The sequence below is a fragment of the Salvelinus alpinus genome, chromosome 2, assembly GCF_045679555.1.
Source record: "Salvelinus alpinus chromosome 2, SLU_Salpinus.1, whole genome shotgun sequence".
NCBI classification, from domain to species: Eukaryota; Metazoa; Chordata; class Actinopteri; order Salmoniformes; family Salmonidae; genus Salvelinus; species Salvelinus alpinus.
Genome location: NC_092087.1, coordinates 109214850 through 109232936, shown reverse-complemented (window position 1 = coordinate 109232936; position 18087 = coordinate 109214850). Strand labels below are relative to the sequence as shown.

Sequence of the window (18087 nt, the reverse complement as noted above, 5' to 3'; positions counted from 1 at the left end):
TGCATCCCCAGTCCCTGGTATATCACCAGACTGCATACAAACCTAACTGCATCCCCAGTCCCTGGTATATCACCAGACTGCATATAAACCTAACTGCATCCCCAGGCCCTGGTATATCACCAGACTGAATACAAACCTAACTACATCCCCAGTATATCATCAGACTGCATACAAACCTAACTGCATCCATAGTCCCTGGTATATCACCAAACTGCAAACAAACCTAACTGCATCCCCAGTCCCTGGTATATCACCAGACTGCATACAAACCTAACTGCATCCCCAGGCCCTGGTATATCACCAGACTGCATACAAACCTAACTGCATCCCCAGTCCCTGGTATATCACCAGACTGCATACAAACCTAACTGCATCCCCAGTCCCTGGTATATCACCAGACTGCATACAAACCTAACTGCATCCCCAGTCCCTGGTATATCACCAGACTGCATACAAACCTAACTGCATCCACAGTCCCTGGTATATCACCAGACTGTACAAACCTAACTGCATACCCAGGCCCTGGTATATCATTACACTGGACAAACCAAACTGCATCCCCAGGCCCTGGTATATCACCAGACTGTACAAACCTAACTGCATCCCCAGGCCCTGGTATATCACCAGACTGCATACAAACCTAACTACATCCCCAGTATATCACCGACTGCATACACACCTAACTGCATCTAAAATAACTAAAATAATAAAATAGAAAGATAAAGTAATCTTTCTAACCCCCCCCCCCCTTAAAAGAGTTAGATGCACTATTGTAAAGTGGTTGTTCCACTGGATATCATAAGGTGAATGCACCAATTTGTAAGTCGCTCTGGATAAGAGCGTCTGCTAAATGACTTAAATGTAAATGTAAAATATGGCTGCAGATCAGAAGAGTAGAGACACACAGAATGATGGCAGGGAAAATCCCCAACATCCAAAATAGATAGATTCCATGATGGTGAAACAAAGCTTCCTGAAGCATTGACGCTTTACAACCAATAGTCTCAAAAATAGGTTCATTACTCAAGGCTTTGAGCAACACAGAATTTAGAACAGATAAATTATTATAGATGACGTCCCACACCGTAGCAGCATAGCCTTTATGTCATTATTATAGATGACATCCCACACCGTAGCAGCATAGCCTTTATGTCATTATTATAGATGACATCCCACACCGTAGCAGCATAGCCTTTATGTCATTATTATAGATGACATCCCACACCGTAGCAGCATAGCCTTTATGTCATTATTATAGATGAAATCCCACACCGTAGCAGCATAGCCTTTATGTCATTATTATAGATGACATCCCACACCGTAGCAGCATAGCCTTTATGTCATTATTATAGATGACATCCCACACCGTAGCAGCATAGCCTTTATGTCATTATTATAGATGAAATCCCACACCGTAGCAGCATAGCCTTTATGTCATTATTATAGATGACATCCCACACCGTAGCAGCATAGCCTTAATGTCATTATTATAGATTACATCCCACACCGTAGCAGCATAGCCTTTAAGTCATTATTATAGATGACATCCCACACCGTAGCAGCATAGCCTTTATGTCATTATTATAGATGACATCCCACACCGTAGCAGCATAGCCTTTATGTCATTATTATAGATGACATCCCACACCGTAGCAGCATAGCCTTTATGTAATTTACTAAACCACTGGCCGTGTTCGAGAGCATCAAATCCATGCTGCATTGTGGGTGACTGGCTGACTGATTTATAAATAATAATGAGTATTTATGCTGAATAATGCAGTATTTATGCTGCAGTAGTTTGTGTCGGGGGGCTTGGGCCCGTTTTTTATATCTGGAGTACTTCTCCTGTCTTATCCAGTGTCCTGTTTGAATTTAAGTATGCTCCCTCTAATTCTCGCCTTCTCTCTTTCTTTCTCTCTCTCGGAGGAACTGAGCCCTAGGACCATACATCAGGACTACCGGGCATGATGACTCCTTGCTGTCCCCAGTCCACCTGGCCTTGCTGCTGTCCCAGTTTCAACTGTTCTGCCTGCGGTTATGGAACCCCTACCTGTCCCAGACCTGCTGTTTTCAACTCTTAATTATCGACTATGAAAAGCCAACTGACATTTATTCCTGATTATTATTTGACCATGCTTGTCATTTATGAACATTTTGAACATCTTGGCCATGTTCTGTTATAATCTCCACCCGGCACAGCCAGAAGAGGACTGGCCACCCCTCATAGCCTGGTTCCTCTCTAGGTTTCTTTCTAGGTTTTGGCCTTTCTAGGGAGTTTTTCCTAGCCACCGTGCTTCTACACCTGCATTGCTTGCTGTTTGGGGTTTTAGGCTGGGTTTCTGTACAGCACTTCGAGATATTAGCTGATGTACGAAGGGCTATATAAAATAAACTTGATTGATTGATTGATTGATAGTTATTTATGATGCAAGGTGATTTGTAAATTAGTCAGTCGCCTGCAGTGTCGAACCAGCCCAATACCAAACCAATCAGGTGGTTGTTCGATGAAACGAAGCTTCAGATGTCATTGATGACGTGCTGCTGATAAAGTGATACAGGCATCAACACAAAAAAAGTTTACTGCTTTCAATGCAATGATTCAATTCAATTCAATGATACCTCCGGTATCAAACATAACATCCATATCGAAAAGTTGACAAAACAAAAAGGAGCAAGCAGGTTGATTTCCTCTGTTGTCTTGAGCCCACGGCAAGAAGGCACCAGAGCCCACCGTGCTAACGGGTTCCCACTAGATAACACAACCACACAGTTCATGAAAAGCATGATTTGTGGTTAACGTTTGCAAGCTTGAGCTAGATATCGACCTAGTGTGACCTTCCTGGTCTCGTCTCTCAAGTCAGTGAGTCAACACAGGAAGGAGCAATGGATGGATAGTTCATTTATTTCCAAAGCTGCAATGATGGGACACACACAGTCTGGATGAATGATCAGTAGTGACGGGATATAAATAGCACTCCCACAGCAATTCTACATTAATCTGCCCTATAATATACTAACAAAAAAACGATTGAAATGTCTATCAAAGTCATTGTGATCGTATAGTGGATTTAACAATTCCTACTAATTCCTAATTTACTATAATAAATGAATCAATTGTTTCCATGTGTCTCATATTCACTACATCAGAATAAACTGTTATCCATTTTACTATCAATATATCAAATTAACCTGAAGATTTACTCAATGTCCCCCTCTGGTGGCGAAGAAGTATAATACACCTAAACTATCAAAACCGGGCTGATAAACTGGCTGGTGTTCATGGGTTTATAGAACATGTACTTTATACATTTGTCATAAATGACCTGCATTGATGAGACACACAGTGTGGATGAATGATCAGTAGTCGACAGGGTAAAAATAGCACTCCTAAAGAAGATGCATTTTCCAGTTAGATACCAACTTGAAAGAGGGAACTTTAGCATAAAACCCACATGGAAAACTGAGATTTGGCAAATAGCATATAAAGAGAGGCTTATTTGACGCCAAACCAACAACAGTAGTTACTAAAACATAAATTGCTAATGTATGATTTAAAAGGTGGATTTTATGATGTAATGTCAACTTTATATATTTCTATCCCGGGACCACTCAATTTTCTCTATTATTATTAGACTATTCCATTTTGAACTCACCCACAGCAATTATCCATAAATCTGCTGTGGATTACCCAGAATCCCGAAATAAATTAATACATATGTGATCATTCAAAAACATAACTGGTTGTGCGTATAGGGAACCAGATCGTGAACACAACTAAGTTACTAAGTCTTTAACCACACTGTATTGTTACACTGGTGAGTAAAAACTCATGCTTCCTACACAAACTTTTTGTCTGAACATTATAATATATATTTTACGTCACACTAGCGTCATTGTCTTAAAGTCGCACATCTCCATCGCAGAGGTTCAGACTGAGCGTTACCCACTCCAGTCAGCAGATGGCGGTGGGCGATTTTAAGGCAATGCTGTTAGTGTGACGTATAATCTAGTGGACGGAACGCAATGCTGTTAGTGTGACGTATAATCTAGTGGACGGAACGCTTCTTTCAGCAGCAGCAACAGTTAGTCCGCCACCTCGGTAGCTTGCTAGCCAAAATAGCCGAACCCATAAAGCTCTTTAGACGCTTTAGTGTATATTAGCCACTGTATTTTAAACCCTTGTCTGTCGTCTAGTTGGTTAGTTATAGTATTTAATTTCATATTTACGGTGCTGTTGTTATTATTCAGCTAGCGGGCTGGTTAAGTTAGCATTAGCCTAGCTAGCTAACATCTCCGACCATGAGTTCACTAAATTACTCTCTTCCTGCTGAAGAAGAGACGGTCTGTTGGACGGAGAAAGAAGCTCTCATCAAAGAGGAGGAGGAAGAGAAGGATGTTACAATACAAAAACAAGTAGAGGGTGAGGTTGTTACCCTGAAAGAAGAAGAGAAAGACGTTTCAGTGAAAGAAGAGGAAGACGTTACAGTGAAAGAAGAGGCGTTCAGAGTGAAAGAGGAGGAGGGTGTTACAGTAAAAGATGAGGAGGATTCAGTTTTTGAAGTGAAAGCGGAGGATGGGGAGTTTACAGTCTCATCGGAAGAAGAGGAGGAAGAAACTGGATATCTGGGCCCGATTTCCCAAACGCAAGTTAAGGCATCCAGTGGTTCTAAAGATGAACTTAGCCATAAGATGGTTTTGAGAAACCGGGCCGTGATTACCACTGGTAAGTACTGTCTTAAATACAGAGGTACAAACTCTGCAGTTGTTGAACTGATGTTTGGTGTTAAAGGGGAAATCTGCAATTGCTACATCCATATTTTGACTTTTAAATGATTTATTTATAGCCATTGATTGTTGGAGAATATAACACATGCCTCATGAGCTTAGTTCAACTGTTGTTCCCCATCAGAACCCAAAATAAGCTTTTTTTACTCCAATGTTTAGAAACAATGTAAATCAACAGCCTCAACATGGTTAAAACTATAATGTTGATATCATGGATGGTCAGTCCTTGCATCCATAGGTCTGTCTATGAATTTGAGAGTAGTTAAATGTCTCCAGGCCCATCATCATCTTATTAGCAAAACAGTGGTGGAATGACTGCTTTGTTATTGTTTCAACTTCAGATTGGTTGATTGATGTGTGGCTTTTTTACAGGGACAACCTAGGATTTAAACAGCAACAAAATGGCTGCCAAGAGACTTGGTTTGGTAAACAGCTGAGGGATGGGGGCTGGAGAAATGTAACCACTCTCAAATTCATTGAGAAAGCTATTGTAGCAACCGTAACCCAACACCTAGCGATCTCGTCAAGAAGTTCAGACATCTTGGCGTAACAGTTATAAGGTGTTGGCTTGACAGTCGCTGGACCCAGGTTTGAGTCCAGCTCAGGGCAACCCCCTGAATTCACTACACTATGAATACAAGGACTGGCCATCCATGATATCATAATGATAGTTTTACCAGGTTTCTAGGATATATAGTATATTCTAGTATTCATCCATGATGTCATAGTGATAGTTTAACCAGGTTTCTAGGCTATATCGTATATTCTAGAATTGCCAGTGTAGATTTCCTGTGGAGGCTAATTATTAGAGCTGGTGATAAGTCATTGTATAATATTCAGCCAATTTTTTTTTATGCCCTTACATTAAAGGTAAGACATACCTAGATTCAATTACATTCATGAATTGGTTTGAAACCTTTGTTTTAAACCCTTCTCTAAGTTGGTGCCTTGACGGATTTGTAAGAAATGGTTTGTCATGAAACACTATTTACTTATTAATTTGAATGTAACCATTATTTAACTAGGCAAGTCAGTTATGAACAAAATCTTATTTACAATGACTGCCTCCCCCGGAAGACGCTGGGCCAATTGTGCGCCGCCCTATGGGACTCCCAATCACGGTCGGTTGTGATACAGCCTGGATTTGATCCCGGGTGTCTGTAGTGGCGCCTCAAGCCCTGAGATGCAGTGTCCTCTGCGCTACCTGGGAGCCCCAAAATCATGTTCTAGTGCTGTCCCCAACTAAAATACATCTTGGTCAACCAAGAGTCATCTGTTCTTTCTACCAATCGCCCCATGTGTTTTTATAAAATCTATATGTACTGAACTTGTTTGATGCTTTAAGCACGCTGTTTGATTAAATAAATTATACACACAAATGACTAAAGGGAGCCAGTCATCAATATAACCTGACTAGAGGGAGCCGGTCGTCAACATAACCCGACCAGAGGGAGCCGGTCGTCAGCATAACCTGACCAGAGGGAGCCGGTCGTCAACATAACCTGACCGGAGGGAGCCGGTCGTCAACACAACCCGACCGGAGGGAGCCGGTCGTCAACACAACCCGACCGGAGGGAGCCGGTCGTCAACATAACCCGACCGGAGGGAGCCGGTCGTCAACATAACCCGACCGGAGGGAGCCGGTCGTCAACACAACCCGACCGGAGGGAGCCGGTCGTCAACATAACCCGACCGGAGGGAGCCGGTCGTCAACACAACCCGACCGGAGGGAGCCGGTCGTCAACATAACCTGACCGGAGGGAGCCGGTCGTCAACACAACCCGACCGGAGGGAGCCGGTCGTCAACACAACCCGACCGGAGGGAGCCGCTCGTCGACACAACCCGAGCGGAGGGAGCCGGTCGTCAACATAACCTGACCGGAGGGAGCCGGTCGTCAACATAACCTGACCGGAGGGAGCCGGTCGTCAACATAACCTGACCGGAGGGAGCCGGTCGTCAACACAACCCGACCGGAGGGAGTCGGTCGTCAACACAACCCGACCGGAGGGAGCCGGTCGTCAACACAACCCGACCGGAGGGAGCCGGTCGTCAACATAACCCGACCGGAGGGAGCCGGTCGTCAACATAACCCGACCGGAGGGAGCCGGTCGTCAACATAACCCGACCGGAGGGAGCCGGTCGTCAACACAACCCGACCGGAGGGAGCCGGTCGTCAACACAACCCGACCGGAGGGAGCCGGTCGTCAACACAACCCGACCGGAGGGAGCCGGTCGTCAACACAACTCGACCGGAGGGAGCCCCCTCCCTCTGCTGCTGGACTTCGTAAATTCTGCCGTTCTGCTCCTGAAATTTTCAGTAGTAGACTACACCAGCAGTCGGCAACCTTTTCCAGTTGGAGTGACAATTTATCTGACCATTTCTACCAATCTGTGTGCCAGTTATGATTTTCATATGCACATTTTACTGGAACAGTTTCATTTAATTTGTAATAGTATCTCAAAATGATTGTCTGTGATTAATCTACATTCTGTCTAAATGAAAATTATACAAATCTAAATAACTTTTATTGCCATTGCCAACTATGTAAAAAAATTGCCTACATAAAGCCAACAAATAAAAACATTGCATTCTGCAGGTAGAAAATATCCTGATAAAAATAAATATCCTAGAAATCACATTGGCTGCACATGGCCTGTCTGCGACAAACTTGAAACATTGTATCAACTATCAACTGGGTCAGGAAACTCGGGTAGCAAGCTTGCAACATTGTATAAAATATTCCAGGCCCTCAGTTTCCTGCTCCAGTTCTGGACAGTAATCAGGTATTTTATGACATTTCCACTGGATCAGAGCATTACATTTGTCCCTTTTCTGCTGAGTGGTTATCGAAAGGGCAAGAGCTGTAAATATTTTACGAAAATACTTTGAGGAACTATTGTCATTCGCAATTGATTTTGATTAGACTTTGTTTACTTGCTGTTTGGAGGTGAAGAAAAAGTTACTTTGAGAAGCTCCACAACTCATTAGTGGTGCAGCGTTAAGACAATGAGTAATACTATCAGACATCCCCAAATGGGCACATTTATAGGTCTACATTTGTGTGCAGGCCAGATAGATTAATCCTACTTCTATATGGGTAATCAGGTGTGCGTCCTTACTCAACATTGACAGGAGTGTTTCAAACAAAACACAATTAATAAATTGACAAAACTGCCGCATCTTGTATGGTCAGGTCTGGGTGGTCTGCCAGGGGACGTTTCATTTCGTATCCGTTTGGGTCGGTTGGGGGATGATTGTATTTCCCCATAGTATGTTGTACCGAAGTTGACCGACTGAAAGGGAGTGTAACTTTGATTATAATTACTATTCCCTTAAGGAGGGAATCGAGGTTCAACACCTGTTTGTCCCCGCCCTTTCCTGGGTTGGTGAAGAGCGGCATTACATTTTAAGGAATAAATCCAAGCCTCACTCTCATCACCTGTGGACGGTGGTGCTTCCAGCGAGGCGTGGATTTAATAGTATGTTGTACCTAGTTTCCCTCCTTCAGGGAACAGTAGTTATAGTCATAACGTTACGCTTGTCATATGATGAACTTCAACTTAAATAAGGGATCTTGCTGTTGGACAGTTTTTTTGTATTCTGAAATGCACTCGAACTAGTGGCTCCTTATGTTACGCTGGGAAAACAGTTTTCATGGGCACAGAAATACTAAATAATTTCAGAGTTTGCTAAATCCAATGGTTTTTAACTGAGTCATCTTGTAATCCAAGATGGTGTAGCATTAAGACCTGTTTGTTGTAAATGGTATGTATTTTTCGTCTTTTTTTGTATATATTGCAATATATTTAAATCTTTCTCCATTTTTTAATTAAATATACCTTCCGGCAACCCGCCTCACCCAATATGATACGGATCTGCAATTTTTTTTTTTTGACCTTATAGCTAGAACCTCCATCAGAAGCTAGCCATCAGAAGCTAACCAGCTAATGAGCTACTAGCTATTTAGTCATTGTTAGCCACTGCTAGTGTCCTTTACCTTTTTAGCTCAGACACCAGCCGCTTTTAGCCTGGATAACACCTGCCAGTCTGCACAGCGCGATATCAACCCTGAGCATATCGGACTGTTTTTCTCCACTACATCACCGTATTCCTGCCGTAAGCTCTGGACCATTACACCGGATAATCACAGCTGGCTAGCTGCTACCGAGTGGCCCAGCCTCGACGCTAGCCTTGAGCCAGGCCCATCTCCCGGCCTGCTCAGTGGACCCTATGATCACTCGGCTACACAGCTGATGCCTCCCAGACTCTTCACTAACACGACTAGAAGCCACTACATCACCGGATTCCTGCCGTAAGTTCTGGACCTTTGCAACGGATTGGCTACAGTGGCTAACACCCTTGTCCCGAAGCTAGCACCAGTTAGCCTCGAGCCAGGTGCATCTCCCGGCTAGCAAACAAAATTACTCCAGCTACAATACCTCTTTTGCCAATTGGCCTGGACCCTTTGTCGACACGGAGCACCGCCGATCCATCACGACTGGTCTGCCGACGCAATTCCGTCCGATGTGCCCTCAACCGGCCTTTGCCAGACGTCGGTGACGCCCTTGTCCCGAAGCCAGCACCAGTTAGCCTCGAGCCAGGCGCATCTCCCGGCTAGCGTAGTAATGACTACCTAGCGGCTTCCCTGGTTCATATATTGCTGTTCACTGGACCCTATGATCACTTGGCTACATAGCTGATGACTGCTGGACTGTTCATTCATCACGGTTCTCCATTTTGTTTATTTTGTTTATCTGTCGGCCCCAGCCTCGAACTCAGGCCCTGTGTGTAGTTAACTGACCCTCTCAGCCCATTCATCGCCATTTTACGTGTTTTTGTTGTCTTAGCTGATTAACTGTTGTCTTACCTGTTGTTGTCTTATCTAGCTCTCCCAATCAACACCTGTGATTGATTTATGCCTCGCTTTATGTCCCTCTAATGTCAATATGCCTTGTATACTGTTGTTTAGGGTAGTTATCATTGTTTTTATTTTACTGCATAGCCCCTAGTCCCACTCAACATGCCTCAGAGAACTACTTTGTCCCACTTCCCACACATGCGGTGACCTCACCTAGCATAACTGGTGCCTCCAGAGATGCAACCTCTTATCGTCACTCAGTGCCTAGGTTTACCTCTACTGTACCCACACTCTACCATACCCCTGTCTACATTATGCCTTGAATCTATCCTACCACACCCAGAAATCTGCTCCTTTTATTCTCTGTTCCCAAAGCACTAGACGACCAGTACTGATAGCCTTTAGCCGTACCCTCATCCTACTCCTCTGTTCCTCGGGTGATGTAGAGGTTAACCCAGGCCCTGTGTGTCCCCAGGCGCTCTCATTTGTTGACTTTCTGTAACCATAAAAGCCTTGGTTTCATGCATGTTAACATCAGAAGCCTCCTCCCTAAGTCTGTTATACTCACTGCTTTAGCACACTCCAACCTTGATGTCCTTGCCGTGTCTGAATCCTGGCTTTGGAAGGCCACCAAAAATTCAGAAATTTCTAGCCCCATCTACAACATTTCCCGTCAAGATAGAACTGCCAAAGGGGGAGGAGTTGCAATCTACTGCAGAGATGGCCTGCAAAGTTGTATCATGCTTTCCAGGTCTAAACCCAAACAGTTCGAGCTTCTAATTTTAAAAACGAATCTCTCCATAAATAAGTCTCTCACTGTTATAGACACCCCTCAGTTCCCAGCTGTGCTCTGGACACCATATGTGAATTGATTGGCCCCATCTATCTTCAGTTTGTTCTGTTAGGTGACCTAAACTGGGATATGCTTACCTCTCTAGGAGGTGTGGGACGCTACCGTCCCACCTGGCCAACATCCAGTGAAATTGCAGAGCGCCAAATTCAAAAACAGAAATACTCATTATAAAAATTCATAAAACATACAAGTGTTATACATCAGTTTAAAGATTAACAGTTACCAGCCAAGTAGAGGAGTTACACAAGTCAGAAATAGCAATAAAACTAATCACTTACCTTTGATGATATTCATATCGTTGCACTCACAAGACTCCCATTTACTCAATAAATGTTAGTTTTGTTCGATAAAGTCTCTCTTTATATCCAAAAACCTCAGTTTTGTTCAGTAATCCACAGGCTCAAAGGCAATCACAACATCCAGACGAAAAATCTGAATAGTATCAGTAAAGTTCGTAGAAACATGTCAAACGATGTTTATAATCAATCCTCAGGTTGTTTTTAGCCTAAATAATAGATAACATTTCAAAGCTAAACAAGAACGGCGCATTCTGGGACACTGAATGGTTCACTCATTCGGAGTGGTCTTACTCTGTCAATTTTCAGAATACAAGCCTGAAACAATTTTTAAAGACAGTTGACATCTAGTGGAAGCCATAGGAAGTGCAATTTGAGTCCTAAGTCAATGGAATCTGTATAGGCAGTCAATGGAAAACTACAAAAATATAAAAATCCCACTTCCTGGATGGATGTTTCTCAGGTTTTCGCCTGTCATATCAGTTCTGTTATACTCACAGACATTATTTTAACAGTTTTGGAAACTTTAGAGTGTTTTCTGTCCAAATCTACCAAGTTTACTTTGGGCACGCTTTTCATCCGGAGGTGAAAATACCCTAGTGAGGTTAACACCCCCGCCGTCCTACAATCCAAGCTAGATGCCCTCAATCTCACACAAATTATCAAGAAACCCACCAGGTACAACCCTAAATCCGTAAACATTGGCATCCTCATAGATATTATCCTGACCAACTTGCCCTCCAAATACACCTCTGCTGTTTTCAATCAGGATCTCAGTGATCATTGCCTGCATCCGTTATGGGTCCGCGGTCAAACGACCACACCTCATCACTGTCAAACGCTCCCTAAAACACTTGTGCAAGCAGGCATTTCTAATCGACCTGGCCCGGGTATCCTGGAAGGATATTGACCTCATCCTGTCAGTAGGGGATGCCTGGTTGTTTTTTAATTGTAATTTCCTCACCACCTTAAATAAGCATGCCCCTTCAAAAAATGTAGAACTAAGAATAGATATAGCCCTTGGTTCACTCCAGACCTGACTGCCCTCGACCAGCACAAAAACATCCTGTGGCGTACTGCACTAACATCGAATAGTCCCCGCGATATGCAACTTTTCAGAGAAGTCAGGAACCAATACACACAGTCAGTTAGGAAAGCAAAGGCTAGCTTTTTCAAACAGAAATTTGCATCCTGTAGATCTAACTCCAAAAAGTTTTGGGACACTGTAAAGTCCATGGAGAACAAGGTTCCTAAAGATTGGAAAGCTGCCGCGGTCATCCCCCTCTTCAAAGGGGGTGACACTCTAGACCCAAACTATTACAGACCTATATCCATCCTGCCCTGCCGTTCTAAAGTCTTTGAAAGTCAAGTTAACAGACCACTGACCATTTTGAATCCCACCGTACCTTCTCCGCTGTGCAATCCAGTTTCCGAGCTGGTCACGGGTGCACCTCAGCCACGCTCAAGGTACTAAACGGTATCATAACCGCCATTGATAAAAGACAGTACTGTGCAGCCGTCTTCATCAACCTGGCCAAAGCTTTTTCGCCTCTGTCAATCACCGTATTCTTATCGGCAGACTCAATAGCCTTGGTTTCTAAAATGACTGACTCGCCTGGTTCACCAACTACTTCTCAGACAGAGTTCAGTGTGTCAAATCGGAGGACCTGTTGTCTGTACCTCTGGCAGTCTATGGGGGTACCACAGGGTTCAATTCTCGGACCGACTCCTTTCTCTGTATATACCAACGATATTGCTCTTGCTGCGGGTGATTCCTTGATCCACCTCTACGCAGACGACACCATTCTGTATACATCTGGACCTTCTTTGGACACTGTGTTAACAAACCTCCAAACGTGCTTCAATGCCATACAACACTCCATCCGTGGCCTCCAACTGCTCTTAAACGCTAGTAAAACTAAATGTATGCTCTTCAACCTATCGCTGCCCCCCCCCTCCCTCCGTCCAGCATCACTACGATTCTGACATAGAATATGTGGAAAACTATAAATACCTATGTGTCTGGCTAGACTGTAAACTCTCCTTCCAGACTCACATTAGGCATCTCCAATCCAAAATTAAATCTAGAATCGGCTTCCTTTTCCGCAACAAAGCCTCCTTCACTCACGCTGCCAAACATACCCTCGTAAAACTGACTATCCTACCGATCCTTGACTTCGGTGATGTCATTTTCAAAATAGCCTCCAACACTCTACTCAGCAAACTGGATGCAGTCTATCACAGTACCATCCGTTTTGTCACCAAAGCCCCATATACCACCCACCACTAGGACCTGTATGCTCTCGTCGGCTGGCCCTCTCTACATATTCGTCTCCAAACCCACTTTCTCCAGGTCATCTATAAGCCTTTGCTAGGCCGCCTTCCCTCAGCTCACTGGTCACCATAGCAACACCCACCCGTAGCACACGCTCCAGGAGGTATATCTCACTGGTCATCCCCAAAGCCAACACCTCCTTTGGCCGCCTTTCCTTCCAGTTCTCTGCTGCCAATGACTGGAACGAATTGCAAAAATCGCTGAGTTTGGAGACATATCTCCCTCACTAACTTTAAGCATCAGCTATCTGAGCAGCTTACAGATCGCTGCAGCTGTACACAGCCCATCTGTAAATAGCCCATCTAACTACCTACCTCATCCCCATGTTTTTATTTACTTTTTTTGCTCTTTTGCACACCAGTAATTCTACTTGCACATCATCATCTGCACATCTATCACTCCAGTGTTAATTTGCTAAATTGTAATTACTTCACTTCTATGGCCTATTTATTGCCTTACCTCCTTACTCCATTTGCACACACTGTATATAGATTTTTCTATTGTGTTATTGACTGTACTTTTGTTTATCCCACGTGTAACTCTGTTGTTTTTTTGTCGGTCTGCTTTGCTATATATATGAGAAATATACAAATAAAATCTTTACTTTATTGACAACACCCAAATGGATACTGTCATTAACGTGGTTCTTCAATAATTACTTATAATTCTTCAAACATATTAAACAGGACATTCAAACAAGCCTTACAATTATAATCCAAAGTAGTGTGAAATGCACTCATAATCAACCTGGAAATAGAGGTTACTCCCCGGAGTTTTCCCCCATTCACATTCAGAATACATTGTGAAAAACTAAAAGCTTTGCTCACCATTTTTGCTCCAGGCAGATATACTACATCCATAACTAGTGGTTTCCTCATTAGCAGATATACTACATCCATAACTATCGGTTTCCTCATTAGCAGGGAGGTGTTTCTGCAATCAAATTGTGTGCGCATCGCCCTTGTTCCGCAATTTTATTAAACACAGAAAGGGGCCAATATTGGAGACCAAAAGTCGTCTGACACACTGCTTAGAGTTTCAACAACATGAATAACTTATTTCTAGTCTACAATCATCGATCTTACTACTAAAATATGACTATTCTTGCTCATTTTAAGACAATTGTCAAATAATTTTAACATTCATTACAAACGTCAATTGTTGTACAACATCATGGCTACGCTGTTGGCATCACCTTTTACAGTGGATTTCCACTGTTGTGGGCCTTTAATCATCTGACTTTGTTGTTCACACAGGAGAGATACGGGACTATCGTGGGTCCTCTGGGGAGCCTCAACAACCTCATTATGCTGACGAGGCAGAGAAGAGTCTCTCCAGATCAGAACACCTCAATAAACACCTGCAGAGATCCACAGGGAAGAGAACTCACTGCTGCTCTGACTGTGGGAAGAGATTCACCTCATCAGGCATTAAAATTCATCAGAGAACACACACAGGAGAGAAACCTTATAGCTGTGATCAATGTGGGAAGAGTTTTAGTCAATCTGGAGATCTGACAGTACACCAGAGAACACACACAGGAGAGAAACCTTATAGCTGTGTTCAATGTGGGAAGAGTTTTGGTAGATCTTGCCATCTGACTCAACATCTGATAATACACACAGGAGAGAAATCTTATAGCTGTGGTCAATGTGGGAAGAGTTTTACTGCATCTAGCAATCTGACTATACACCAGAGAACACACACAGGAGAGAAACCTTATAGCTGTGGTCAATGTGGGAAGAGTTTTACTGCATCTAGCAATCTGACTATACACCAGAGAATACACACAGGAGAGAAACCTTATAGCTGTGTTCAATGTGGGAAGAGTTTTACTGCATCTAGCAATCTGACTATACACCAGAGAATACACACAGGAGAGAAACCTTATAGCTGTGTTCAATGTGGGAAGAGTTTTACTGCATCTAGCAATCTGACTATACACCAGAGAACACACACAGGAGAGAAACCTTATAACTGTGATCAATGTGGGAAGAGTTTTGTTACATCTAGAAATCTGACTTTACACCAGAGAAGACACACAGGAGAGAAATTGAATAGCTGTGATGAATGTGGGAAGAGTTTTACTACTTCTGCCTATCTGACAGTGCACCAGAGAACACACTCAGGAGAGAAACCGTATAGCTGTGATCAATGTGGGAAGAGTTTTACTACATCTGGCTCTCTGACTTTACACCAGAGAACACACACAGGAGAGAAACCTTATAGCTGTAATCAATGTGTGAAGAGTTTTGTTACATCTGGGCAGCTGAATGTACACCAGAGAAAACACACATAATAGAAATCTTATAGCTGTGATCAATATGGGAAGAGTTTTACTCAGTCAAACAACACCAGAGAATACACACAGGAGAGAAACCTCTTAGCTGTGACCAGAGGTAATCTGATAAAAGATCTCTGACTTAACATCAGAAAATACATGAAGCAGTTGTTTCATGATATCAATTAATTAATGTCACAATGTAGAATGTTTTAACATTGTAGTAGGAGTATTCTAATGATGTCACAATGTAGAACCCTAAACGTTTGTCCCCTGTTCTATTGATTTCAGCATGATATGGATATTAGCCTCAGGGGGAAAATCCAGGCTCTGAATTGAATTAGTACTATTTATGTGATTTAGTAAGTACACATTATTCCCAGATTCAGTGTGGTTTTTGAGCTGCTAGTTTTAACAGGACGTGCAACCTCATCTCCCTCCTGTCACATAAATGATTTTAGCATGATATCGATGAGTTATGACAATAAGTGTTGCGTTCCTTTGTTTAGCGACCCCTACATTTAAATGCATTCCAACATCACGTACAACCTGATTTCCCCCCTAATATATTGACATTGTTGCCCTTCTTTTAGAATAGCAGGGTTCATTCTCAGATGTGCCAACCCAAATGTACTAGAGCATGACATTGGGGACTGGGCCCCGATCCAACAACATGCCTATAGAGTGATCCCTGAAAAGAGAGAGAAGCTCCGCAGTGAGGTGGAAAGTTACTACGGATATTGCAGGAGTTTCCTCTTGAAATCAGACACGTCCGTGTTAAGGACAACTTGGGTGCTGATTGTCTCAAGAATGGGCAGTCAAAAATATTTGTGTTTTGCGTTTAGCCAGTGCATTGCCATGGATCACAATTTATTTTGACTGCACGGTTTTCCGTATTGGAGATGAGTTTTGTTTGGGCTCATTCCAAGGGGACCAGAGTTCTAGAAGCGAGTGAGTCAGTTTTTTGAATTCTATAGAAAGAAAAAGGAGAAAAGTTACGATTGTATATTATTATTTAGAAATGTTTTTTTTTCTTGTTTTTAATTGTTGACAGCCAGTAGACACCATGTTTATATTGGTGAAGCATTGTAGTTGATTATAATGTGAAATGGAAGTTGTTTTCTGTTGGTGGTGAGCAAACTTGTCCAACAAAAATATAGGATATATTTGTTGTCTTAAGGGGGAAGGTGTTACAGGCTTTGGTTTTTCCATTTATGTTTTGAGGTTGGACTTTATTGCGTATAGCTCGTTAGCACGTAGGGCGCACCGATTGGTGTCGCCTTGTTAGTCAGTATGTGTTACACCTGTGCTGGCTTGTCCATCTCGTTAGTGGGAAGGTGTTTCACCTGAGCTGGTCCAGGTTCTATTTAAGAGTGTCTGGCCCAGTGCTCCAGTTGTCTTGATAGATGTGGAGAGTCAACACCTTTAGTTGCTCCACCTTTTTGGTTTGCTTCCTGTCTTTAAGTTTATTGTGGGTTTTTCTTTTGTTTGCCTCTTGGGCAGATTTAGTGGGTCTCATGGTGGGTGTCTTTTAGGTCCCAGTTGTTGTTACTAAGTTTAGTTTTTCAGTTATTCAGTTTTTTATCCTCTTATGTTTGTGTATTAAACATTTGTTTATTTTCATAGTTTTTTGTTTTTTCCTGTGTTTCATGTCTGAAATGTCTGAAACAACAAATTAACCCAATGACTGACCAATCAACAAACTCTTTGTCCATCTTAGTATGAAAAACAGTATCAATCCCACATTTCCAGCCTGCTGAAGGCGTGTTGGAGTGGTAAACACCACCCCCGGCTCTACCAGGGGCTTGAGGTGGTCTCCCACAGCTCTGCTGGTAGAGTGGTAAACACCACCCCCGGCTCTACCAGAGGCTTGAGGTGGTCTCCCACAGCTCTGCTAATGTCATGTCCTGTGTCCTTGCTGTTCCATTTCTTGACTGCCCCTGCAACACAGAAAGAAACATATTCAGTCATATTATATAAAACACTCAAAGTAATGGATATGGAGCATCTATGGCCTCAGTTACACCTGGCACCTAAATGTGATTTCTGTCATCCGATCACTCTAAGCTCCATTAGGTTCAGATCTAACAGGATGAGCCTTTGACGCAGTCAGGCCACCAAATATGCATAAGCAATGTAAAGAGATGTGGGGGAAAGTACATTCTACACAAATTACCTTCATAATATCAAAGAACAAATGTGTGTGCCTGAGGGGAAATTAACTTTCATACGGCCAAAGGGGGTGAGAAAATTGCACCAGTATCAGTGGACAATTTGCACTAATGTAAATAAACACAGATGATGGAACATATTCCCTTTTGCTGACGTGATGAACCGCTAAGGGGACATAATATTTACCATCTAAACCATGTGTGACCTCTCACCTCTCTGGCTGTAGAAGTGTTCTTCCTAACCAGTCCCTCAACAGCTCTCTGACTGAGCTCCACCCTCACTGGGTCTTCAGAGGAGAGGAGGGATGGAAGGATGAATGGATCAGTCAGTCAATAAAGTGTAGAGCTGCTGTCTGTGCTCTGACAAAATCACTATTTTAGTAGTTCAATAAAGTAAATAAGGCTTTATGACTGCTGAATACCAACTATCAATCACTTAGATCATTTATTTTCAGGTGGAGATACATCCTTGGGAAGTCCCTAGCCCGTTGAAGTTGACATTTAAA

General features: G+C 42.9%; 1 protein-coding gene and 1 long non-coding RNA gene across 2 annotated transcripts in view; one reads left to right on the top strand and one right to left on the bottom strand.

Annotated features, from left to right (window-relative positions):
* The window catches only part of LOC139550433 (uncharacterized), a 401870-nt gene that overhangs the window by 344719 nt on the left and 39064 nt on the right, over nucleotides 1-18087 (bottom strand). The window lies entirely within an intron of this gene.
* LOC139552183 (zinc finger protein ZFP2-like) lies at nucleotides 9041-17035 on the top strand. The gene is made up of 2 exons (XM_071363640.1): nucleotides 9041-9099; nucleotides 14387-17035. Exons 1-2 carry the CDS (start codon nucleotides 9041-9043, stop codon nucleotides 15426-15428), a joined length of 1101 nt encoding a protein of 366 aa, XP_071219741.1. The 3' UTR covers nucleotides 15429-17035.

What these genes read in the sequence shown, in the direction of transcription:
- LOC139552183 (XM_071363640.1), top strand. Translation starts at nt 9,041, where the DNA reads ATGCCTCCCAGACTCTTCACTAACACGACTAGAAGCCACTACATCACC. An exon ending in TACATCACCGGATTCCTGCC is followed by an intron (nt 9,100 to 14,386) that starts GTAAGTTCTGGA and finishes TGTTCACACAGG; the next exon opens with AGAGATACGGGACTATCGTG.